Here is a 26,081-nt window from a genome sequence, read left to right on the forward strand (position 1 = left end):
GCCAACTCGGTCTTCGCCTCCGCGAGCCTAGGCCCGTCCCCTTAAATGAGCCAACCGGAGGCAGCAGCACCTGAGCAAGATGGTGAAACGCCTGTTAAAACGTTAACAAGTGCTCCCGGGTGAAACTCGCGTTAAAACGTGACACCTGCTCCCCGGTGAAAAGTAGCTCAAAATCATCAAGCCTTTTACGACAGAGCATATACTTCGATTTACACTTTTTAAAATGTAAGCTTTTCTTCATGTCCTTAAATCTCTTCTTGGCAGTGTACGTTTTATAGTCTATACATTATGCTGTGAAGACCTGTAAGGGACTTTTTAACATGCTAATACCTTTCGCAATAAAATGTTTTTTAAACGTTTTAAATGGAGAATCTACATAAGGCATAACGATGCTATAAATAAGTTGTCACATTCACACTAGAGTACATTCAATCACATGACCACATATGCTCATGAATATTTAGATTACCATCAAAGGCTGCCTTCTGATAAAAGTTTGTTCGTAACTCAAAAGCGAAACTTTGCAAACGTAAACTTGATGGGCTACCTTGTGCAAACTTGTAAGCTCCAATATAGAGATGCTAAAGATACCAATTCCTCCAGTTTATACCCTTACAGGAACCTCTGGTAGAAAAATTACAAAATTTTTCTTTTCTCTAGGATTCTGGATTTTATCTTCCATATCTTTTAAACTCATATTTTCCATATCCTGTTTCTCTGGCTGCATTCTGAATAACTTCTCAGTTGTCTTTCCATCAATCAATTCTTTTGTGGCTATTCCAACCCCGCTGTGTTACTCATCTGTGTTAGGCGGAATACTCCCTACACCTGGAACCTGTGAATATGGCAAAGGAGAATTAAAGTAGCAGGTGGAATTAAGGGTGCAAATCAGCTGACCTTGAGATGGGAAGATAATCATGGACTATTGGTATGGGCCCGATGTAATCACAAGGGTCCTTATAAATGGAAGAGGGAGGAAGAAGGAGAACTAAAGAGATAGCAGCCTGAGAAGGATTTGGCCTGATGTTGCTGGTTTTGAAGATGGAGGAATGGGTCTATGAGCCAAGAAATGAGGGTGGCTTCTAGAAGCTGGAAAATGCAAGGAAGTGGGTTCTCCAGTAGAGCCTCCAGAAGTAATACAGTCCTGCTAACACTTTGATTTTAGCCCATTGAGACTCACTTTAGACTACTGACCTCCAGAACCGTAAGATAATAAATTTGTGTTGTTTTAAGCCACTAACTTTGTGGTAACTCGTTACAGCAGCAATAGGAAACCAATACACCATCCATTTAAGTTCTTAATTTCAACAATAATATATTTTCTAAGAGTGTTTTGGTTCTATTTCTAATTTTCTTGGTCATTTTTTAATAGTCTCCTGTTCTCTACTGATTCCATCACTTAAAAAATTCATAGTTATTTTTGTTTTTAATTAAACTTTTTATTTGGGCTAATTGTAAATTCACGTGCAGCTGTAAGAAATAATGCAGAGAGACCCTTATACCCTTAACCCAATTTCCCTTCATGGTAACATCTTGCAGAACCAGGCTATAGGCATTGGTACAGTCAAAATACAGAACACTTCCACCACTACAACGATCCTTCATATTGCCCTGTTTTATCATACCACTCCCTCATTAACCCCTGACAATCACTAATCTGTTCCCCGTTTCTATAATATGTCATTTCAAGAACATTATATAAATGGAAGCACACGGTATGTACCAGGATTTTGTGATCTTGTTTTGGGATTGCTTTGTTCACTCGGCATAATTCTCTGGAGATTCATCTAGGGCATTGCATATATCAATAGTTCTTTCTTTTTTATTACTGAGTAGTATTTCATGGTATTACCACAGGGATACCACAGTTTAACCATTTACATGTTAAACAACATTTGGATTATTTCCTGTTTTTGGCTATTATGACTAAAGCTGCTATAGACATTAAACTACAGGTTTATATGCAAACATAAGTTTTCATTTCCCTGGGATAAATGTCCAGGAGTGCAACTGATAGGTCATATAGTAGTTGCATGTTTAGTTTAAGAAACAGCCAAACTCTTTTCCACAGTGGCTGGACCATTTACATTCCCAACAGCAATGTCTAAGTGATCCAGTTTCGCAACACCTTCGTCAGCATTTGGTGTTGTCACAATGTTTTATTTTAGCCATTCTGATAGGTGTGTAGTGTATCATTATAGTTTTAATTTGCTAATGATGCTGAACACCTTTTTATGTGCTTACTTGCCATCTGTGTCTCCTCTTGGGTGGAATGTCTCTTTGTCTTATTCATTTATTAACTCAATTGTTTGCTTTTTTACTGTTGAGTTTTGAAAGTTCTTTATGTATTGTAGATAACAGCCCTTTGTTAGATATGTGATTGGCAAATATTTTGTCCCACTCCAAGCTTGTCTTTTCATTCTCTTAATAGGATCTTTCACAGAGCAAACATTGTAAATTTTGATGCTCCCTAGCTTCTGTTTTTCCTTGTATGGATCATGCTTTTGGTATTCAGTCTAAGAACTCTTTGAAAAACCCTAGATGTTAAAGAATTTCTCCTTTCTTTCCCCAAAAGTTCAGTTTTATGTCAGGCATTTGAGTTAATTTTGAGTTAATTTTGAAATGAGACTTAAGGTTAATTTTATTATAATTGTTACTTTTGCCTATGGATGTCCAATTGCTGCTACAGAATCACCGTTGAAAAGCTATCTTTCCTCCATTAAATTACCTCTCCACCTTTGTGTGGGTCTATTTCTGGGTTCTCCATTCTGTTCCATTGATCTGTGTATTTATCCCTCTGCCAATACCATACAATCTTGAATTGGGTCGATGGATTCCTACCATTTTATTCTTTTTTTTTCAAAGTTGCTTTACCTATTCTAATTCCTTTGCCTTTCCATATAAATTTTAGAAAAATAATCTTGCTGGGATTTTGACAGGAACTGTGTTAAACCTGTATTGGAGAGAATTGACATCTTTATTATATTAAGCCTTCCAAACCATGAACATGGTATGCCTCTCCATTTATTTAGATCTTTGATTTCTTTCATCAGTGTTTTGTAGTTTTCAGTATACAAGTCTTACACATGTTTGGTTAAGTTTGCCCTTAAGTATTTCCTTTTAAAAAAGTGTATATGTTGTTGGTAAGAATGTAAAATTGTTCAGCCAACGCGGGAAACAGTTTGGCAGTTCCTCAAAAAGTTAAACATAGAATTACCATATGACCCAGCAATTCCACTCCTAGGTATAAACCCAAAATAAGTGACAAGAGGTACTGAAAAATATATATGTACACACATGTTCATAGCAGCATTATTCACAATAGTCAAAAGGTGAAAACAGTCCAAATGTCCATCAATGGATGGATAAACAAATCGTTATACACATATGATAGAATATTATACAGCGACGAAAAAGAATGAAGTGTTGATACATACTACAGTGTTGATAAGCCTCAAAGATATTATGCTAAGTGAAAGAAGTCAGACATAAAAGGTCACATATTTTATGAGTCCTTTAATATGAAATAACCAGAATAGGTAAATTCATAGGGACAGAAAGTAGATTGGTGTTTGCCAGGGAATGGGGGTGGGGGAGGGAAGAATGGATGTGTGGTTCCTTTTGGGGTGATGGAAATGTTTTGGAAGTAAATAGTGATGGTGGTTGGACAACACTGTGAGTGTATTAAATGCTACTGAGTCGTTCACTTCCAAACGGTTAATTTTACGTTATGTGAATTTCGTCACAATTAAAAAGTTACAGTTAAAAAAAGCAATTGTAAATGGTATTATATTTTTAATTTCCGTGTCCAAGTATATAGAATACAATTGATTTTTGTATGTTTATCTTGTAACCTGTGACCTTGCTGAACTGACTTCTTGGTTCTAAGGGATACTTTTTTATAGATTCCTAGGGGTTTTCTACATAGATAATCATGTCATCTGTACATAGAGACTGTTTCATTTATTTCTTTCCCATCTGTATGCCTTTCATTTCCCTTTCTTGCCTCACTACACTGGTTAGAACTTCCAGTACCATGTTGAATAAGAATAGTGAGAGCAGACATCCTTGCCTTGTCCCCAGTTTTAAGGGAAAAGCATTCAGTCTTTTATTATTAAGTATAATGTTAGCTGTACGTATTTTATAGATGCTCTTTATCAAGTTGTTGACGTTCCCTTCTGTTCCTATTTTTCTGAGGAATTTTTTTTATCATAAATGGGTATTGAATTGTGCCAAACACTTTTATGCATCTGCTGATGTGATCACATGGTTTGTAATAATAGTTAAAATACAGTGGATTACTTTGATTGATGTTCAAGTATTGAACCAGACTTGCAGCTCTGGAATAACCCGCCTTGGTCATGGTATAGAATTCCTTTTATGTATTGCTAAATTCTATTTGCTAGTATTTTTTTAAAGAATCTTTGAATCAATATTCATAAGGGATAGTGGTCTGCAGGCTTATTTTTGTTTGGTTGGTTTTTTCTACTGTGCCTGGTTTTGGTATACTGACTTCACTAGCTTCACAAAATGAACTGGTAAGGGTTACCATAATGCCCCCTGTCTCTGGTAATTTTCTTTGCCCTGAAATCTACTCTATCTAATATTAATAAAGCCACTCATTCTTTCCTTTGATTAATGTTTGCATCATATATCTTTTTCTATCCTTTTATTTTCAAGCTGCTTATATTGTTATAGTTGAAGTGAGTTTCTTGTAGACAGCATAAATAAGGCTGGGTCATGTTTTTAATCCACTCCACCAGTTTCTGTGTTTTAATTGGTGTCTTGAGATCATTTACACTGAATGTACTTATTGATATGTTAGAGCAGCGGTCTCCAGCCTTTTTGGCACCAGAGACAGGTTTCGTGGAAGACAATTTTTCCATGAATGGGTCGCGGATTGTTCAGGCGGTAATGCAAGTGATGGGGGGGATGGTTCAGACAGTAATGGGAATGATGGGGAGCAGCAGATGAAGCTTCACTTGCTGGCCCACTGCTCACCACCTGCTGTGTGGCCCAGTTCCCCAGGGGTTGGGGACGCCTGTGTTAGGGTTTTGGGGTTTTGTTTTTACTTTTGGCTGCGTTGGGTCTTCATTGCTACATGCAGGCTTTCTCTAGTTGCGGCAAGCAGGGGCTACTCTTCACTGCAGTGCGCGGGCTTCTCATTGCAGTGGCTTCTCGTTGCGGAGCATGGGCTCTAGGCGCACTGGCTTCAGTAGTTGTGGCACGTGGGCTCAGTAATTGTGGCTCACAGGCTCTAGAGCGCAGGCTCAGTAGCTGTGGAGCGTGGGGTTAGTTGCTGTGCGGCATGTGGGATCTTCCAGTACCAGGTTTCAAACCCATGTCCCCTGCATTGGCAGGTGGATTCCTAACCACTGCACCACCAGGGAAGCCCCTGTAATTGTTTTAAATAGTACCTCTACACATATTCAGAACCACAACTCACAATATTTTAATTTTTGCTTCAACCATTATGTAAGAAACTCAAGAGAAGGAAACTCGTATTTATCCATACTTTTGCTTACCATGTTATTTTTTTCCTTTCTGAGGTTTCCAAGTTCCTTCTTTTATCATTTCCTTCCTGTTAAGAGAACTTCCTTCAGTCATTCTTTCAGGGTAGGTCAGTTGGCCACAAATTTTCCTAGTTTTCCTTCATCTGAGAATGTCTTGATTTTCCCCTTCATTCTCAAAGGCTATTTTCACTGGATTCTGGGTAGACGGTCCTTTTCTTTCAGCACTTGAAAAATGTGCCACTTCCTTCTGGTCTCCCTGGTTTCTGATGAGAAATCTGGTGTAATTGAAATTGTTTTTCTCCTGTAGCTAAGGTATCATCTCTTACTTGCTGCTCTCAAGAATTTTTGTCTTTAGCGTTCAGAAGTTTGACTACAATGTGTCTGGTGTGGTTTTCTTTGGGTTTATGTTTGGAGTTCACTCAGATTTTTCTTTTCTTTTTAAATGTTAATTACTATTTATTAGACAACAGCTGTATACCAGCCATTGTGCTGGGCATTTTATATACACTATTGCTAATCCCACCCACAAACTTGGGAGTTAGGTGTCTGTTAGGTTAAACCATGTGAGACTGTCATGGCTTCATTAAACTTCTTTCATCTGTAGGTTTGTGGCTTTTGCCAAATTCAGAATGTTTAAACCATTATTTCTTTGGTCACTTTTTCAGCCTGTCCTCTCCCCTCTCCTTCTGAGACTCCCATGACACAAATGTTAGATCTCCTGTTATATCCCCACAGGTCCCTAACGCTCTGTTTTGTTGTTTTTTTTTTTTTCAGTCTGTTTTCTCTCTGCTTTTCAGACAAGGTTAATTTCTATTGTTCTGTCTCCCAGTTCACTGATTCTTTCCTCTGTTCCCTCCATTCTGCTGTTGGACCCATCCTCTGAGTTTTTAATTTCACTGTAATTTTACTGTATTTTTCAGTCCTAAAGTTTCCATCTAGTTCTTCTTTATATCTTCCGTTTCTTTACTGAGAATGTTTGTGTTTTCATTTGTTTCAAACACATTCCTCATTGCTCACTAAAGCATTTTTATGATGTCCGCTTTAAAATCTTTGTCAAATAATTTTAACATATCTGTCATTGTCTGTTTTGGCATCTACTGATTGTCTTTCTTCATTTAGTTTGAGATCTTCCTGGTTCTTGGAATGATGAGTGATTTTTCAGTTGAAGCCTGGACATTTTGGAAATTATGAGACTCTGGATCTTATTGAAATCTCCTATTTTAGCCGGATTACTCTGAAACCATTCCAGCAGAGGAAGGTGTGGGCCACTGCCTCGATACTGCTAAATGGAGGTAGAAGTTCAGGTTCTCACCCAGCTTCTGGTGTCACCCAAGGGAGGGTCCACCTTGTTACTACGGAGGGGAGGTAGGAGTCTCAGCTTCCCACTAGGTCTCCACAGATACCTCCTTGGCTGGGAGGAGTAGGAATGCCTCATTACTGCCCCCTACATGGCCTTCAATGACACCACAGGGAAGGGTGGCTTTGTTACCACTGGGCAATAAAGTCCTAATCTGTCACTTGGTCTCCTCTGACACCACCCAGCAGGGACAGGGAGGGGCACCTTGTTACTGCCAGATGGGGTTTTAAGTACAGGCTCCTCACATGGTCTCCACTGACACTACTGGGGGCGGGGGGGGAAGGGGAGTGATTGTTACTGCTGGGCGGCTCCCTACTCAGCCTTTTCTGACACTACCCTGGCAATGCTGGTGGGGGAGAGGGTTAGGGTGCCTTGTTACAACCTGGCAAGGGTGGAAGTCCAGGCTTCCCTCTTGAACTTTTGCTGGCTTGGGTGGAGGTGAGCGTTCTAGTTTTTCTCCATGGTGTTTGGCTGGGGTAAAGCACTTATTCTCTAAGTTTTATCTGGCTAGACTGTCCATTTCCCAGTCCTTTGGCTAGAGAGCAGCTTTTCTTGTTTTGTTTGTTTGTGTTTTTCATCTCTGCTCATGCTCATTGGTGCCTTCAGGTTGCTGGCTTCTTCAGCTAGAAGTCTGAGATGCATGAGGCAAAAGAAAATCCAGGGAATTCAGCACCATGTCATGCCTTGGGTCCTAAGGTCTCTAGCTGTTCTGCTTGTTTTATATATTATGTTCAGGGATTTTAGTTGTACTTAACTAAAGGAATAGGGAAGAGTATGTCTATTCCATCTTCCCAGAAGTCAGTCTCCAAATATACTTATATTCTGTTTTTGATCATTTCAATATCCTGAAACCTTAGGGATGTAAATTTGTTTTTTCTGTTCTCATTCATAGTGTATCATTTTCCTTATTATTATCTTTTAAATTTTTAAGTGGAAAACCTGAGAACCTGAATTAGGATCGCTTTCTTCAGAGAGGACTTGCATCTATCTCTGCTGGGAGCCACCAGGCTTACTAAATGGGGACTGTTTTAGTTCTCTTCAAGGGTCCTGGTTTCATACAGAATTCTCAGGTACAGTTTTCCTGTCCTGCAAGGGTGAGTCATCTAATTCTGGGGCTATTTTTGGCAAGGATATCTGGGCCATTTGTTTACCATTACTGTCTAGCCTTTCAGCTCACTTTATCTTCTTTCTTTTTGTGGGAGAGGGGCTGGTACAACTTCAAGATTTTCCTTATTTTCTTTCAAGCCCAGAAATGCTTTTCAAAAACTATGTTTGCTATAGTATATCCAGGAGCTGGCTGTATTGTGGTTAGAGGGCCAAAATCACTGGTAGAAATGGAAATTCCTTACATATGACATTTGCTAGTACTACCTGGAACACAACTGGAAAAAATAGTCATGATTAACAGATTTTTGTTAAAAGGCCAGACATGAAGATTTTATTGTTAATGTTTTAAATTCCTTAATGAAAGCTGTCATTTTAGGTAGGAGAGACAGATTTTAGAATAATATGCAATTTTTAGTACCTACAGCACAACTGAGCCTTGCTTACTATATTACCATAACTGTGTTCTGGGTCACAGACAAACTTGGTCTTTTGGGGAGGAGTTAACAACTATCGAAAACTGGAATACTGGAGGGTATACTTGAAAACAGTGAGGTGTAACAGCTATGAAACATGGTCAAACCTGTAGTCTATGGCTCAGCCTCACGACAGAATTGCAGCTGTAGCTGAAAAGTCCTTTGGTCCTTCTTCCCAAGAGTAAAAACCAAATCTTTGTTTTATGCTGCTGTGGCTTGTTCCCTCTCATTCTAATAACCTGTTTGGAAGGTCCAGCTCACTGCATTCCACAGAGACATAAGAGAATTTTTGATAACCAGTGTTGTTTTATTCATGACTCGTCTTTCTTCCACTTATTCAGTAAGTAAATTTAAGAAGGTGACCATTTCTTGGTAAGCCAAGAATCAAATTTCAGTTTCCAGGAAACACATTTCCCTCATAATCGTGACCCTTCTACTTTAAAATCTTGTTCCAAGGATAGCTCTGTACAAACTTAATTCTTCAGTAAGAACAATAATGATTGCTAATACTTATTATATGCCAGGCTCTGTTCTAAGCTTATATATATATATATATACACTCCTCAAAACAATCCTAAGACATAGAAATTTGGGCTGTCCTCAGTCTGCAGGCAAGGAAGCTGAGGCACAGTCATATAATCCAAAGTTTCCCAGCTAGAAAGTGCTGGAACTGACAGTCGATCCTCGGCTGTCTGGTTCCAGAGTCTGTGCAGTTACCCTTTAGTATAGATTGGCTATAGACCAAGACCAGATCCAGTATGTGTGATGATGTGAGTCTCTCTAACAAAATGAAATGTAGTATTTTAGTAGGGACTATAGGTGAAACCATAAATACATTTATTCCTCTAAGAACAGTATGCCATCTTTTAAATTTTGAAGTTGTTATAATCAATTGCTTCTGCAGTTTGCTTGCTCTTAGTAAGCTAAGAAAAAATCCCAGAGCAGAGTGATTTACCAGCACCATCCTTAAGTTGCAAATCTACCCTTTATCACAGAGCAAAAATACACTTCAGATCAACTCAATAAAATAACTTTAAGGGTTCACAGAAGGAATACTCACATCTACTTGTCATGCATTCCAATGCCGCAAGGCCCCCTTTTCAATTGTCTAACTCCTATCCTGGCCTTTTTATAGCCTGAAAACAAGGAATCACCCAAGTGAGATACCCCTTCAGAACACTGTTGAAAATATATTAAACAGAGAGATATCCCAGATTCCCGTTCTAAATGTTAAAAATGTATTAGCATATAGAGAAAATATCTGTAGACGTATTCTATTAGGTTCTAATGAGTTTTTGCTTCCCCCTTTTTGATAATGTCTTCAATTTCTTCTGAGACCTTTCCTTTGTAGTCATTTGGTTCTATTGCGTTTAACTTCTTTTGATAGTCCGGTGGCAAACCATTCTCTTTTGCACCCAGGCAAATCACCTAGAAATGGTTAAAATAAACAAAAAACCCTTTAGTTAGGAACATAATTTAATTTAGTACACCACAGCTTTATTTGTAGTATCAAAGTATGAAATATTAGCTTTCCGATAACTCTGGAATAAACAATTCTAGAACAAAATGGAGGGACAGTCATTCCTCTCACAATGAGCATGAAAGTGCAGGGAGTTTTCAAAGCCACAAGATCCACCCTTACGGAAGAGCAATTGTACTCAGTAATATGATTTAAAATGTTTTTATATTAAGAGAAAAACTTATTGTACAGAATTTGCATGATTTTTTAAGAAACAAACACCATTCTCCAAAAAAATTTCCAGTTTACAGGTAGCAGTTGTAGTTGAATCCTGGAGTCTACTCTACCTCTGAATTAGACGTGAGGGAATAAATAGCAAGTGTGTCCAGTGGTACTTCCCAGATCCATACCAGGCTTAATTCCTCTAGGGTCCTTCTAGAAAATTCCAGATTAGGCCCAGGAACTGGGTCACCCTCTCCAGGTATCATGTCCTGACTGGGCCTGCCAACAGGTACCTAAGTTTGGGTTTCTGAAAAGGGATGTTGGACTCTCTATCCTGAATTCTTTTCTGGTGCTTGAGGGAGTGGTATCCCTGATTCTGAAAAGCAGTGTGACTTATTTTTCCCTCCATCTGGAAATGGAAAACATTTCAGCAGTAGGAAATATATTTTTTACCTACAAAAATGAATCTTGGTGTTCATGAAATACTGTTTTATGGAGGAAGAAAAAAATGATTATAAAAGCATGGGTATAGAATAACTCTACAAAAAATACACACATACATGCTATTTTTTACTTTAAAAAAGTAAAAAACATGTCTAGAATTATGACTCAAATACATTTCTACAAGCTTTTTTTCTAATAAATGAAGTTTTAGGGACATATTTCTATCATTATAAATAAATCTGAACATTTAGTTATTCGGTAAATAAATATCATTTTTGTATTAAAAAACATTTTGATTAAAATGAATTGTACATGTAGAATTTAAAACACACAAAACCTTTTAAAAACAAGATATTCTTTAGTTTAGCTCAGTGAAAATTAACAAGGAATCACCAAAAGTCTTTGTAAGTAGTTAGTTAAAAGGATACCTTTTTATACTGGGGTGATGGGGGAACACGCTCATAATTTGTCATCTGATAACTTCGACAGGTTATTTCTTTTCCTTCTTGAGTAGAAACATTAACTTCTATTGGGACATACATTCCACTTTTAACCCCTTCTTGCCTGAAATCAGAACAGTCAAATTTTAATCATACTTGACTTAGCCAAGTTAGTTTACCAGATTAAAAATTTTAACTATTTATGGATGTACTTGCTCCCTGTATATTTTGGGATAGAGCAGAAGTATCACCACATCAGAAGGAAGTTTAGCCTTTCAGTTAGAAAGCTGGAGACTTACTATTACTGGGTATGCTTCTAATAGACCTCTATATTTAGCCTATCTAAAAACATGCTTCAGTGTAGTTATTTCAAGCTTTGTAACACTGAAACATTGCTCTCTAGGCTACAAAAACGACTGTGTGCTGACAGCAAGAGAATATCCACCCAGAGAAAAGTAGAGAGGATGGCTCATTCCTGTTTGCAAGTGAAGTAAAGTATTAAGCATGTCAGATGATTGTCTGCTCTTCTCAAATCCTACTCTTCTCTGCCACTTTCTTTGCATTAAATGCTCTGCCACACAACTCTTGAGTTCTATTTATAAAGCGCATCAAAGCATTTCTAATATGTTTTGAAGTTTTTACAAATGATTATTACTGTTTTTACTGATTCAACTGCCACCTTAAAGAATTATTTTTTAAAAACTAATAAAAACTGAGCTTTTGAAATCAATAAAAGTATATAACAATTACAAAAATCTTCATGCCTTCTCACAATATGAAACTACAAAGATATTTTTATTAAAAAACAAATAGAATGAAAATAAGGACTTCCATCAATTATAGAAGAGATTACAAATGTCTCCTCAAATCTCAATCAGAGAGTGTGACCCTTCTAGGCTTTTCTTTTTAGGAATGAACATTATACCTTTTAGGTTAACTCTAAAGTATAAAGAATATGTCCGTAGTATATGGTTTTGAAAAACCAACACATATATACACATCCTTGCATATGATCCACTTTCTAAATTAGTAATTATTTAACTTTTAATTAGAAGTCACCTACTTATCTAGAGAACTTAAATTGCTTTTGTTCATTTTCCATACTACTCCCCATACTTCATCGCCAGGACTTTCAAAAATGGTGGCTATACCTCCATGCCAAGTTTCACTAGTTTTGCCTTGGGGATTGCCAAAGTCAAGCTTAAAATCCTACAAAGGAAACCAAAGTGATATGATCAGTATCCACGTGAACCAAAATTTCCTTCTTCAAAATAAAAAAAGATTTACCTTGAACTCCATGCAACTAAAACAAACTTTGAGTTCCTTCTGTTAAAAATACAAAGATAAACAACCAAGGACCCAGATCTCAAGGACTATAATTTTTCATATTTTTCTTTAAAAATGAACTGTATACTGAATATGTACACGTATCTTACCATAAACAAGAGGCTTAAAAGGGAAAATAAATCGCATAATCCTGAGGCCTTAACACAGCTATCTTTATTTTTGAAAACTACTTCCCAGCCCACTTACATAGATTTTAACTTAGAGACAATCATAGTGTACATAATTGTTGAAGCTGGGTGATGGCTACCTAAGGGTTATAACATTCTTCCCACTTTTATGTATGTAAGTGTATCCTATTAGCATTATTTTTTTTGTCCTAAGGGAGCTGGCATTTGAGGGTGATCTGTACACTTATAAATTTAATATTCCTGGATTGTATTAACATATCTATAATAATGATAAGAGCAGCTAACCCTTACTGGAAAATTACTGGGTTCTATACACTGTGCTATGAGCTTTATATGGACTTTTTAAAAATCCTGTCAACAACTTTTTATACCCATTTAACAGAAAGAAAAACTGTGGCTTAAAAAGATTAAGCAACTTGCCTAAGGTCTCACAACTAATAAGTAATGGAGTCAAGGTTTCGAGTTTAGTTTCCTCCCTCACAGAGATGAGTAATCAAAGGACACAGCCAGGAAGATTAAAAACCCTTACTTGGCTGTTTGGTCTAAGAAGATTTCTTTCCATCTTTCCAGAGCTTAGCTTCCTTAATGATTAAAAAAAAAAAAAAAAAGGGTTAGACTAGATAATAAATCTAAGGTTTATATTTTATCTCTGTCACCTTTATTTTCTTAAAAACCTGTCAGAATTTCACAAAAAAGGTCGGTTTGAGTGACCCGTACCTTCAATTGGTATACTGGATGTTCTAGGACCAGGTATGCCTGACAGGACATCAGGGGATCTGATAAAAGTTACAACCACACTAGGAACTGGTTGTCTATTGTCAAATCCAATAGACAATTTTCATTCCTTGTCTTGCTCTACTTCTCAGCTGCTTCTGACATCATTAACCACCAGGTCTTGATCTGTCTCCTTTCTTTTAGGCTGTTCCTTGATCTCCTCAATCCCCTTTGCCAACTCCTTCTCCACTACCTGGTCTTTAAATGTTGGGAGTTTCTGAGGGCTCAGTTTAGGCCCTTTTCTCTGTTCAGCAATTTGCTCAGGACACTCTCATCCCCTCCAATGGCTTCAAATACCATCCAATATTCCAGTCGTCTTCTAATCCAGCTCAGATCTCTCCTCTGAGCTTCAAAAGTGCTTAGAATATAGTGAGTATTTAATGAATGTTCACTAGTATTTTTCTGCTCACTTGGATATACAACGAGCATCTCAAACTCAGTACTGCTGACCCTTGAATAACACGGGTTTGAACTACACAGGTCCACGTACACGTGAATTTTTTTCAATAAATATAGCATCTATATTTTCCTTTTACATATCATCAAATTAACTAAGTATGGGGAAAAATTCGAGTAGAGATTAAAATAGAGAATATGTGGCATCGAAAGAACTAGGGTCTGAGTCCTGATTCTATCCAAACTTTTTCAGCTTCCTGCCCTTGGGTGAGTCATGTATCAATTCCTTTGTTTTTGAGGTAGAGATGGCAGTTCTGATTTTCGGCTGGGTGAAGGGTCGGCACCACTAATCCCGGCATTGTTTAAGGGCCAAATACATGTCCAAACTGAGCTTGATTTTCCCTCCCAAACTAATTCTCCTCTTCTTTTCACAAACATCACCGTCATCTACTCTGTTGCGTCAAAAACCTTAGTCATCCCCATTATCTCCTCTTCCTTTCACAATCAATCACCAAGGCCTAACAGTACTCACTCCTAAATATCTCCCAAACCCAGCTACCCTCCACTGCTACCACTGCAGGGTACCATTATCTTTAGCATGGACTGCTGCAAAAGCTTCCTAACGGGGCTCCCTACATCCACTGCTTCCAATCCATTTTCCATAGCAACCAGAACCAGCTTCAAAGATGTAAATCTGATGTTTCATTTGCTTAAATTTGGCAGAGGTCCTCTCATTGGTCTCAAGATAAAGACCCAAGCCTTCTCTGGCCTCTGTGGTCCTGTAAAATGTGGCCCTTCCCGACCTCTCTAGTCTTCATGCTACACCCTCTCCTCACACACTAGATTCCAGCCACACTAGCTGGAAGGTCCAGCTTTTTTCTTTCCTGAGGTCTTTGGTCCCTGATGTTCATTCTATCTGTTTGCTTCCCCCCTCCCCAGTCATTCACGTCTCAGTTTAAAAGTCACATTTTCAGGAATGGCTTTACTGAGCATCCCGGTTAGGTCAGGTCCCCAAGTCATACACTTCCATAGCACCTTGAATGGATCCTTTAAAAAAAAAAAAAGATTTCACTTTTTTTTAGAGCAGTTTTAAGTTCAGAACAAAACAGAGAGTAAGGTATAATATATCTCCTTTTAAGACTGACCATACCTGTGACGGAATAATCATTTGCTTGATAGCTCTTTGCTGCATTCCAATTATAAACCATCTGAACTTCTTTCCCACGTTTGGGGAATTCCCTGCCTTATGAGTTTGGGGGCAGACAGTGTTCAGAGCCTGACTCCCATTTTTGAAGTTTCAAATGCCAGAAGTTGGTTCTCCCAGCTTTTCTTGAAGTCAGGGCATGGGCACGTGGCCAAGACTTAGCCAATCAGGACACCCACCTAGGGCTTTGAATTAGAAACTAGTGACCCAGGGCAGCAAAAAAGTCCACCTTGGTGGTGGCAACCAGATTTGGGTTTCAGGAACTTGGAGATGTAGTGACAGTAGCAGGCAGGGTCCAGCGCAGGTGATGCACAATGCAACGTCCATGTTTACCAAGCTTAGCGGCGATGCAACAGTGGCCCCCTGGGCTGGTTCTGTTGGTGTGATACTGGCTGTTTTAGAGCTTCCCTTTTATGCCTGCTTGTTTTGTCAGCTTTGTGGTCCTACCTTCCTGGTCATTCTGTGAGCTCTTCAAACGGCCTTTCAACACATTCTTTTTCTGCTTGAATCAGCCACTTCTGTTGCTTGCTACTAAGAACCCTGACAACGATAGCAGAGACCATGTTTGTTTGGTTCAACAATGTCAAAAGGCTTTGTACATAACTTGTTCGAGTGTCTCTCCTATAGACTGGGAGGTCCTGAAAGCAGCCAGCTTTACTCAATCATCTTTGTATCTCCAGGTAAGTGCTGGAAGAATACGCACTAAATGAATAAATGGACTGTACTAAGAGCAATGATTCTTACCAAGGCAAGCGAAGGTTCATCCAGCCACTTGATTTAACTGAGCACGGCCCTTACTGTGAATAAGAAACGGCTCCAGCTTTCAGGACCTCTCAGATCGGGAGCAAAAGGCGGGTAAATGGATTTTTACAAAACCAGGTGACAAGTCCTGGAGCAAAGTGGGGTACAGAACAGAAAGCAACTGATTCCCTGACTTGGGTCAGAGAAGGCTTCTCAGAGGGACCAACCGAATGGATTCTGTGATGATGCCCCTAAATCAGTGGCCAAGGGAGAGGCGCTGGGATCTGGGCAGAACGCGCAGCTCGTGAGAACGCCAGGAGAGAGACCTCAGGGTAGCCTGGGAGGCACAGGTGCCAGAGTAGCACAGCTCAGCAGGGGTCAAGCACAGGGCTGAGGGCGAGAGCGACCGGCCCGGGGTCGTGCAAGGAACCCTGATGTACTTTGAGCAGAAAGAGCTGCATTCCCGGCCCAGTGCTGCCAACAAGCGGCGAAGAGAAAGCGAGTTCTCGAAATCCTGGCTCCCGCGTCTGCAGAGGGGGGCAGAGGCCATCGCAGGGGCCGGGAGGAGAGCACTGACCTGCAGGCGGGCCACGCTGCAGAACACGGCCGAGGGGTTTCGGAGGTGGATCCGCTCCGTCAGCAGGTTGCTGCCATAGGCGAAGTAGAGAAAATTCTCCCCTTCCTGGCTCCGGAGGTCCTCGCCGCCTGAGTTCGCCATGTCCCACCGGACGCCTGCACGGACCAGGGATCTGTAGCAGGAGAGTGAGGCGAGGACGAGCATAGCGCGGTGGCCGACGACCCCAGCCCAGGAAGCGCGGCGCCGCGCAGCCTTAGAGCTTAGGGGAAAGGCGGGAAGCGGGGCCCGGGCGAGTCATCTGCGACCACTCTTCTGAATGGCTGCCAGTACCCAACGCTGTGAGTTGCTCCCTCTGATTGGCCAGCCCACCGCCTCCTCTCCGCTCGCTGCTTGGACTTTGCAATACTCTGCCCTGAGGCGACCCAGGGCTGATTCCACATTGGACCCGCTCCTCTGTTGTCCCGCCCCCGTGTTCAAGGCTCCCTCTGATTGGCTCCCTCTTCGCGGGGACGGGTCAGGTCCCCCATTTGTGGGTCGTAGCTCGCCGATTCTGGCCGGGTTTTCTTACCTTTGGGTGGCTCCTGCGTGGTTCACTGGCAGTGTGTGCTCTTTAGGGAATTTTTGGTCCGTTTAAGATGAAACAGCAGCTCTGGCCATGCCCCCCACGGTCCATAACCCAGCAGGTCGTCCCTGTCCCGCTCTCTGCTTTTGGAGTCGGGACGTATATTCACCCCCACACGCTGGTACCCGCACCCCTAGCCCTGATCACCTCCCTGATACCTTTTCTAAGGACGCTTGGCTTCCTGGAAAAGCTCCTCTGAGTGTCAGGGGCTCCCTTCCCTGGTGGAAGTAGCGTGCAGCGTTCAAATCACGACGCTTGCTGTTTACTTGGAAGCCTAACCTCCGGCACTTCTCGTCTCTGGTTCCTCCTTTTTTTTTTTTTTTTTTTTTTTTTTGGTTTTCTTTTTAAACATCTTTATTGGAGTATAATTGCTTTACAACGTTGTGTTAATTGCTGCTGTATAACAAAGTGAATCAGCTATACGTGTACATATATCCCCATATCTCCTCCCTCTTACATATCCCTCCCTCCCACCCTCCCTATCCCACCCCTGTAAGTGGTCACAAAGCACCCAGCTGATCTCCCTGTGCTATGCGGCTGCTTCCCACTAGCTATCTATTTTACATTTAGTAGTGTATATATGTCCATGCCACTCCCTCACTTCGTCCCAGCTTACCCTTCCCCCTCCCCGTGTCCTCAAGTCTATTCTCTATGTCTGTGTCTTTATTCCGGTCCTGCCCCTAGGTTCTTCAGACCATTTTTAGATTCCATATATATGTGTTAGCATACAGTATTTGTTTTTCTCTTTCTGACTTACTTTACTCTGTATGACAGTCTCTAGGTCCATCCACCTCACCACAAATAACTCAATTTCGTTTCTTGTTATATCTGAGTAATAGTCCATTGTATATATATGCCACATCTTCTTTATCCATTCATCTGTCGATGGACACTTAGGTTGCTTCCATGTCCTGGCTATTGTAAATAGAGCTGCAATGATCTGGTTCCTCCTTTAAAATAGAGATTATAAGATGTTATGATCACAATTACATAAGTTATGATCACCTATCTCCTAGGGTTGGTGTAAGTATTAAAAGTAACTTTGTTAATGTTAATTAGGTGTAAAAGCTCCAGTGTAAAGATATAGAAGTACTGTATAATAACAATGACATAAAAACTCTATATTGTTAACTTTGAAATGAAAATATTAATATGAACTCAGGGCCTAGAAGCAATGACCATCCTTGGCACCCAGATGTTGATCTCTAAATACCACTTTTCCACTAAAAGGTACCAGGGCTCCTTGGAGAAATGGCTGATGTCAGTCGGGTCAAGAGCTGAGAAATAACAGGAGCACTTAGAACATCATGTGACAGAAAGTCAGGAGGTATTAAAAAACAAGATCCTTTGAAAAGAACACAGAAGCTAGCTTGAAGGAATGCCTGCTGGCCAAAGTTAGAACAATTTGAGCATCAAAATTAATAACCGCAATTTATTTAAAATGTCAAACATAAAATTCATTTCCACTAAAGTGTAAAGCAAATCTAAAAAAACAACAGTTTTTAAAAACTTCCTTTGCCATACTACTGGCAGTGACTATCACGCCAACTCTTTACTCTGAAAAGTGGTAATTTAAGAAAATTACCATTTATCCTGCTTTTCTAGCTGCAGCTGTATTTCAGGGTAACCAAATGGCCCCAGTTGATGAGGAAACTGTTCTCTTTACAAAAACATGCCAGCTAAATAATGTAAAATGAAGGACAGAATTAGAAATTCACCATTTTGCAGTCCCTAGTGGAATAACTGATCCATGCCAGGATCATCAATGTGACCAACTGGTGAGAGTGAGATAGGGAACAGGATATTCACATAGAGCCAGGGATTATGTGCCAATCATCAGGGAAATCCATAATGACAATGGAGAAATCTGGCCGCTTCCCACCTTGACCTAGATCGATCTTATCAGTAAAATGGACCAACCTGACATTATGTGTCTCCTGATGTGATACAGTATGAAGCACGAGCTTCATTTGAGAAGTATTGTTTCCGAAAATCTTTAACCTCAGTATAATCAAGCAGGAACTACAAGGATAGAAGTAGACAATCAGAAAAATCCAGAACAAATGGTGAGACATCCTGCAGAACAAATGGCTCAATTTCTTAAATTAACTCAGTGCCATAAAAAAAAAAAAAAAAGAAAGAAAGAAAGAAGAAGAGAAATAAAGCAGTACTGAGGGAGGGCTGTTTTGATTAAAAGAAACCTAAGAAACGTCGTAACCAAATACAATGGCTTGTCCTCGGTTCTGATTTAATAAACCAGATATAAAAGATATTTTGTGAGCAATTGGAGAATCTGAATACAGACTAAAACATTAGATGATATTACACAGTTGTTTTTTTAATTAGGTATGATAATGGCATTGTGCTTATGTAGAAAAATCTCTTTTTAGATACACATATTGGTGTATTTAGGGGTAAAATGTTTGCTATCTATACTTTTAAATAATTCAGAAAAATTAAAATATGGAAAGTGTTAAATGTGAAACTGAGTACATATATGGATGCTTGTTTTATTATTCTTTTCTATGTATTTGAATATTTTCATGTTAAAAATTCAAAAAAGAAAAATGGTGATATAGGTAAATCACTTGACATAGTAAGCATTCAATAATAAATTTGTTTTTGTATAATCTGCAAATAGGAAGATTCATACCTTCTCCTGACCCCCAAACATTAAGGCAGAACTTGACATACATACTTGGTCATTTCAGTAAGCAAGTTGCCTTCCTTGACAAGATAGCCCTCTATTGCACCATGAATTCCCAAGGTCTCTGCTTCGGAGCACTACCATTTAAAACATGCGTCTGTGTTTTAAACTGCTTTCAACATTTAAAATGTATTTATTATTTAATTAATTATTTCTAAGGTATTTTACTTCTTTTCTCTTCCTACACTTCTCACTAATTGCTTAATTTTATGGTGACTGATTTTTCTCAACACTATTCTGTGAAAATTTTCTGAAGTTAAACATTGATGTTTCCTCAGACACGGATAATCTTTTCTTACCCCAGTGAAGCATTTTATTTAGCTTCCCCATGTTGGTTGCCATGTACTGACCCCTGTTGGCCAACAAGAATCAGTAGGTAACAACGGGTTTTGTCTTTTCAAATTTAACCAAAATAGATAACCAACAAGGAGCCACTGTATAGCACAGAGAACTATACTCAATATTTTGTAATAACCTATAAGGGAAAAGAATCTGAAAAAGAATAGATATATATGTATGTATAACTGAATCACTTTGCTGAACACCTGAAACTAACACAACATTGTAAATCAACTATACTTCAATAAATATTTTTTTTAATTTTAAAATTAAGAAAAGATTTTAAACTTTTTTAAGAAAGCAAAGCACGGGGCTTCCCTGGTGGCGCAGTGGCTGAGAGTCCGCCTGCCGATGCAGGGGACACGGGTTCATGCCCTGGTCCGGGAAGATCCCACATGCCGCGGAGCGGCTGGGCCCGTGAGCCATGGCCGCTGAGCCTGCGCGTCCGGAGCCTGTGCTCCGCAACGGGAGAGGCCACAACAACAGTGAGAGGCCCGCGTACCGCAAAAAAAAAAAAAAAAAAAAAAAAAAAAAAAGCACACTTAGGAAAAAAAGAACAAATTTAACCAAAGCCTGGTTAATATTAGTTAACATTCATTAAGTGCTTATTAAATGCCGGTCTAAACTCTTACATATATTAGTTCATTTAATCCTGAAAGTGGTCCTATGCAGAAGTTACTAATATATCCTCATTTTACAGTTGAGGAAACATATGTGCAGTAGGTCAACTAAATTTCCCCAGGCTGTAGTTAGCGATGACTGAAGCAGAGATTAAGCAATCTGATTCTAAAGTCATCACTGGGTGTTGCTTCCCAAATTTCTCATATTGTAAAGCCCTCATGGTCTAGATATAACTGGTTATTAATAGCTCGCTTTCAAGTACAATCTCTATCATATCTATAAGGACACTATGAAATAATAGTACTAGCATTCAATTACTTGATAATAAACGTAATGAGGTCAGATTTCCTCTAAATGCCATCTTTTAATCCAGTGGACTTAAAGTTTTTGGTTGTATCATTAAAATTTTTGAGCACATATTCTCTATATATAATAATATATATAAAACTATATATATGATATAATATCCACAAAATAGAAATTTAATCTGGACTCTGCTTTTCTGTGGAGATGGGTTAAGGGTGAGAATCACATGAAGACAGCACAGACGTGGGTTTGGGGAGTGGTGAGTAGTTCAATTTCAATAGAGCAATGGATTTATATCAGGAAATGGGAGACAAGTCTGGAAGGAGATTAGCATAGTTGATGGGAGGGCCTTGAATTTTCACTCAGAAGTTCATACTATTTGGTGGTCAAAGGGGAGACTTTTTTTTTGCTTTTGAGCCCTCTCCTGCACCTTTGGAAACTCCTTCCTGTGGCTGTGTGTAGGATGGCCTGGGAGTGGGTAGGATGGGGAGATGGCTGAGTGCTGGATGTAAGTTCACTGCAGTAGGCAAGGTCATGAAAGCCTGAACTGGGGCAGTAATTATGTAGGGGAAATGAAGGGATGCAAGGGGGTAAAGACATAGTCTTTTAATTTTTTAAAAAATTTTGTATTGTATCACTCCTTTGAGTAGAAACCTTCAGAGGCTGCCTGCTGTTTATCATTTTATCAAGTTCAAGCCCTTGTGCAAGCCTTTATTATCTGATTCCATTCTGTCTGGCTGGTCTGATTTCTCAGGTGATAGTAAACCCACTGGAGGTGGGGACCACACTTTATATTTCTGTATACCTACAATGCTTACTACAGCAGAGATGAATAGTAAATACTTGCTGATTAATTGAACCAGAGTCAAAATCTCCCCTACCCTTTGCACAGGCTCCCAAATCTTTTTTTCTCTTTGATTTTTTCCAGCTTTCCTTGATATACTGAGAGGCACTTCAGCTCTGAGTTATTTTAAAATTTATACTAATGCTCTAACATATGGGATCCTGTGTAAATTTTATTAGCCATAGTAGTATTTATGTCTCCTCCCAGCTTATGGTCTGGCATATGACAGGGAAACATGTCAGAATATGTTAAACCCAAAATGGTTTTTTGGTTGTTTTTTTGTTTTGTTTTTTACTTTTTGGCTGCACCTCGCAGCATGTGGGATCTTAGTTCCCTGACCAGGGATCGAACTCTCACCCTCTGCAGGGGAAGCTCAGAGTCCTAACTGCTGGACCGCCAGGGAAGTCCCCAAAATGTTTTTTTTGGGGGGGAAAAAAAGAATAGTAAAACTCCAGGAGGCAGTAATTTCTCAGTAATTTGATAGATTTGATAGTTAATCTGTATTCTTGTTTTGAGATTAACCCTGAAAAGTAGTTCCAATAAAGTTTATTATTTAGTGCTTGGGTAAATGGTCTCTTTTGATATCTATCTCTATGTCTATTTATATCTATAACAATACACTTTGGAAAGGCATCCACCAAACTGCTAACGGCGCTTACCTGTGGGAAGGGAAATGGCACTGGGAGGGGAGCAAGTTGAACAAAAAGCTTTCATCTTTTCGTTCTGTATTCTTTTATTTTTTTTTGCAGGTTTCAGCATGTACTCTTATATTTCTTTTATTATTTAAAAATACATATATTATTAATATTATTAAATTCACATCTTATGTAATTTTAGGTCAATATCTAGAGATCTCATGTCACATGGATAAAAAGAGGTTAATGACTAAATAAATTGCCTAAACAGAAAATGGATGCAGCAAATACATTTCCAAGTTGGCCTACCTCTCAACGCATCAATCAGATAATTAGGTCATCAACTCAACCTTGCTCTATGGAAGGATATGATCTCATTCTGCAGGCCCCAAAGCTGTAGAATCTTACGATGCCTATCTGGATGTTCCCTCTTTGCTCTTTGAGATGTCAGTGGATACAAGAACATTTCCCTAATCTGGCATTGAAGAAGGTCTCACATATGAGACCTAATGATCTGTTAGATCCTACTGCCAACCTTAAATCAGTTACAGAAGGTCGTGGAAATATACAGCAATTCAGCTATCTCCATGTTACTTACCACAGGTATATTAGATCCAGAGGACCCATTCTCAAGATTTACTACTGTTAATGTTAAAGTCTGACAAACTGCAGCATAATATATTCATTTTCTCAGCTTATATGTCCATGTTATTTCTAACACTTTAAATTCAGCTGAAATTAAAATGTAAAAAAAAATTTTGCTGCATGTGTTTACTGTTAATAATAGGAGTAATCTAAGTAATAACATTTTAGAATGTAGATTTACTTAAATGAAAATCCCAATGTTTCCCTTGGTGATAGACCTCATTCTTTTCTTCCTAGAAAGAAATTTAAACTTAGAAAACTCTTAATACCATGCACAGTAATTAGATGAGAGCCCAGCTTTTCTTAATGTCCCCATAAGAAGACTGACTTTGGACTGAGGCCTAGGTTAAGCATTTGGAAACATTTTTGGAAAGTGAGAACTATGCTTGGGTTCTCTGCTCCATTAACGTTCTTGGATTTCACGTTTTCAGTCTATTCAACAATATTTAATTGATAATTAACTCTTCTCAGAGACATATATGCAAGTGAAGCTGGTTTACCTGACTATAATACAACTCTGGATATTTCAAAATCTTTCCAGAAGAGCTGATCTAGTGCTGGTGTCAACCTTTTTTCTTCTTTATTATTTCTGCTTTCACATGGGACCCACACATTCCAATAATAGAGCTACCAAAAGGCATCTCTACTTATTGTCTTTGTTAAATGCTTATTGGCTGAGAAGACAACAGACACTCTATACAGCTGAGTAACACAAACTCAAATGGCTCACTGGAAATGAACGGTATTCATGGGAGAAATAGGTATGTTTTGTGTATAGAGAAGAAACTTGCTTCAGTAAGTCATTCTCTAAGCTTCCTGTGGGTAGTGCATTTTATATGCATGTTTTCCCAATGCATAAAAACTATGTCTCAAGCTAGCTAAATCATATGAACTGTGTGATTTGCCTTATGGTGCCACAAAATTGCAGTAGCAAAACTTTATTTCCATGACCCAACAATTCCACTCCAGGGTACATACCCAAATGAATTGAAAACAGGTATTCAAATACATGAACCTTCATAGCAGTACTATTCACAATAGTCAAAAGGCGGAAACAACCCAAAGTCCATCAAGGGATAAATGGATAAACACATGGTGATATATCCATACAGTGGGAAATCATTCAGGCACTACCAAATGTAAAATAGATAGCTAGTGGGAAGCAGCAGCATAGCACAGGGAGATCATCTCGGTGCTTTGCGACGCCCTAGAGGGGTGGGGTAGGGGGGGTGGGAGGGAGGTTCAAGAGGGAAGGGACATGGGGATATATGTATGCATATGGCTGATTCGCTGTTTTGTGCAACAGGAACTAACACAGTATTGTGAAGCGATTATACTCCAATAAAGATGTATTAAAAAAAAAAGGAATGATGTAGATGTTACATCCACATGCTACAATGTGGGTAAATCTTAAAAAACATTATGGTAATTGAAAGAAGCCAGATACAAAAGGTCACATATTGTATGATTCCATTTATATGAAATAGGTAAGTCCACAGAAACAGAAAGGTGATTGGTGGTTACCAGGGCTGCGGGGAGAGGGGAATGGGGAGTAACTTAATGGGTATGAGGTTTTATTTTGGAACTGTCTTGTAACTAGAAAGAGGTGGTTGCATAACATTGTGAATGCACTGGATATTACATGCCACTGAAATGTTCATTTTGAATGGTTAATTTTATGTTATGTGAATTTTACCTCAATAGAAAATATAGAAAAATAAAAACTTTATTTCCAAGGGTTTCTAATTAGTGGTTGTGAGAGGTAATAGCAGAATATTGGTAGGTAACTTGGACATCAAATTCCTTTGATTTGAAGTGGGGTTGAAGAGGTTAAAGGATTTGTCATGTCTCCCTAACAAGTCACTCCCATTCCCATATGCACTGCACTCAAGGAATGCAAGGCCCTTACTATTTTGAAAGGGATGGTGCCAGAACCCTTGCCCCTAGTAGGTAGTCAGTGGATGCTGTGGGAAGGGAAAGTCAGTCACTACTAATATGCTGCCCCTTCCCTGGAGTATCCTTCTTAGCGTGTCCACTGCTCTATTAACAATGTGGAGTGTTTGAGAATAACAAGTATACTTGAACAGCAATATTCCCCAAAGTATGCTCTGTGGGACATCAACCCCATCAGATTGTCTTGCATTCAAAAACATCTTCTGGTGAGAGTAGCATCAACATATATACACTACCGAATGTAAAACAGCTGGCTGGTGGGAAGCAGCATCACAGCACGGGGAGATTGGCTCAGTGCTTTGTGATGACCTAGAGGGTGGGATAGGAAGGATGGGAGGGAGGCTCAAGAGGGAGGGGATATGGGGACATGTGTGTGCATATGGCTGATTCACTTTGTTGTGCAACAGAAACTAACACAGTATTGTGAAGCAATTATACTCCAACACAGATTTAAAAAAAAAAAAAACAGCTTCTGTGGTCAAATGAGCTGGAAACCACTATATTCTATATTTCCTCCTGGAGATCCATGATGTCTGCTACCACACAAAGAAATCTGAGGGATGCCTGTAGTAAAGAAACCTTGTGAGCTCTGTTTACTCCTGACTTTCCCAAACCTTCTCTGTCACAGAACCCCTTTGAAGTGGACAGCATAGTACTGAGAGTGTGGGAAATGCTGCTCTGTGTTAATAATAGTCTGGCCTTGATTTGTTTAGGATGATTGTTCAGTTCTTGAAAAATCATATTAAATAAAATCCTAAATTATCCAGAAAATTGAAGACAAGCAGTGGTATGTCAGCTAGAAAGGGAAGATTCTAAATCTTTGTACTGCTCTAGTTTACCACTGCCTGGCTCAGCAGGTGATAACCCTTTCTCCTGGGACTGACTCAGCGAAACGTTGCATGGCTTTGCTGGTTAAACACCTGAGAATCAGTCTGAAACTGCAGTTATGTATAAAAATACTCATCAACCATCAACCTCTATTAAATGCAGTAATGGCTGCAAGCTGTTGGAAATAAGAATTTGATGGCAAGGCTGAGTGCAAACGTGATAGAATCCAAAATTCTCAATTAAACTGGAAAGAGATTTGACTTGTCGGCTCTTTCGATTTCCCATCCTTCTTACTTTGTTCCTTGTTCATTCCTTTAAGATTGTCAAAGCAGTTTACAGGCTTAATAGAACAGGTGAGACAACTGCATGGAAATTATCTAATCAGCATTGGTAACAGTG

The 26,081-nt window shown here is 39.2% G+C and overlaps 1 protein-coding gene across 3 annotated transcripts; it reads right to left on the bottom strand.

Annotated features, from left to right (window-relative positions):
- Positions 1–8,297: 8,297 nt before the first annotated feature.
- GGCT (gamma-glutamylcyclotransferase) lies at positions 8,298–17,107 on the bottom strand. 3 transcript variants are annotated; one of them, XM_060020678.1, is made up of 5 exons: positions 16,963–17,107; positions 16,183–16,354; positions 12,079–12,224; positions 11,004–11,139; positions 8,298–9,878 (listed from the first exon to the last, which is right to left on the bottom strand). In XM_060020678.1, the coding sequence occupies exons 2-5, from the start codon at positions 16,321–16,323 to the stop codon at positions 9,735–9,737; spliced, it is 567 nt and encodes a 188-aa protein (XP_059876661.1). In that variant the 5' UTR covers positions 16,324–16,354; positions 16,963–17,107; the 3' UTR covers positions 8,298–9,734. The 3 variants fall into 3 exon arrangements, with proteins under 3 accessions (XP_059876661.1, XP_059876662.1, XP_059876660.1); XM_060020679.1 differs by lacking the exon at positions 16,963–17,107 and adding an exon at positions 16,751–16,835; XM_060020677.1 differs by lacking the exon at positions 16,963–17,107 and having other exon boundaries at positions 16,183–16,525.
- Between the last annotated feature and the right edge of the window lie 8,974 nt (positions 17,108–26,081).

The sequence above is a fragment of the Delphinus delphis genome, chromosome 9, assembly GCF_949987515.2.
Source record: "Delphinus delphis chromosome 9, mDelDel1.2, whole genome shotgun sequence".
Taxonomy (NCBI): domain Eukaryota; kingdom Metazoa; phylum Chordata; class Mammalia; order Artiodactyla; family Delphinidae; genus Delphinus; species Delphinus delphis.

Coding starts and splice junctions, on each gene's coding strand:
- GGCT (XM_060020677.1), bottom strand. CDS start 16,386: ATGCTCGTCCTCGCCTCACTCTCCTGCTACAGATCCCTGGTCCGTGCA. Junction 12,225..16,182: donor GCAGCGTGGCCCGCCTGCAG/GTCAGTGCTCTC, acceptor TTTCCTTTGTAG/GATTTTAAGCTTGACTTTGG. Junction 11,140..12,078: donor AATTTAAGTTCTCTAGATAA/GTAGGTGACTTC, acceptor TTCTGATTTCAG/GCAAGAAGGGGTTAAAAGTG.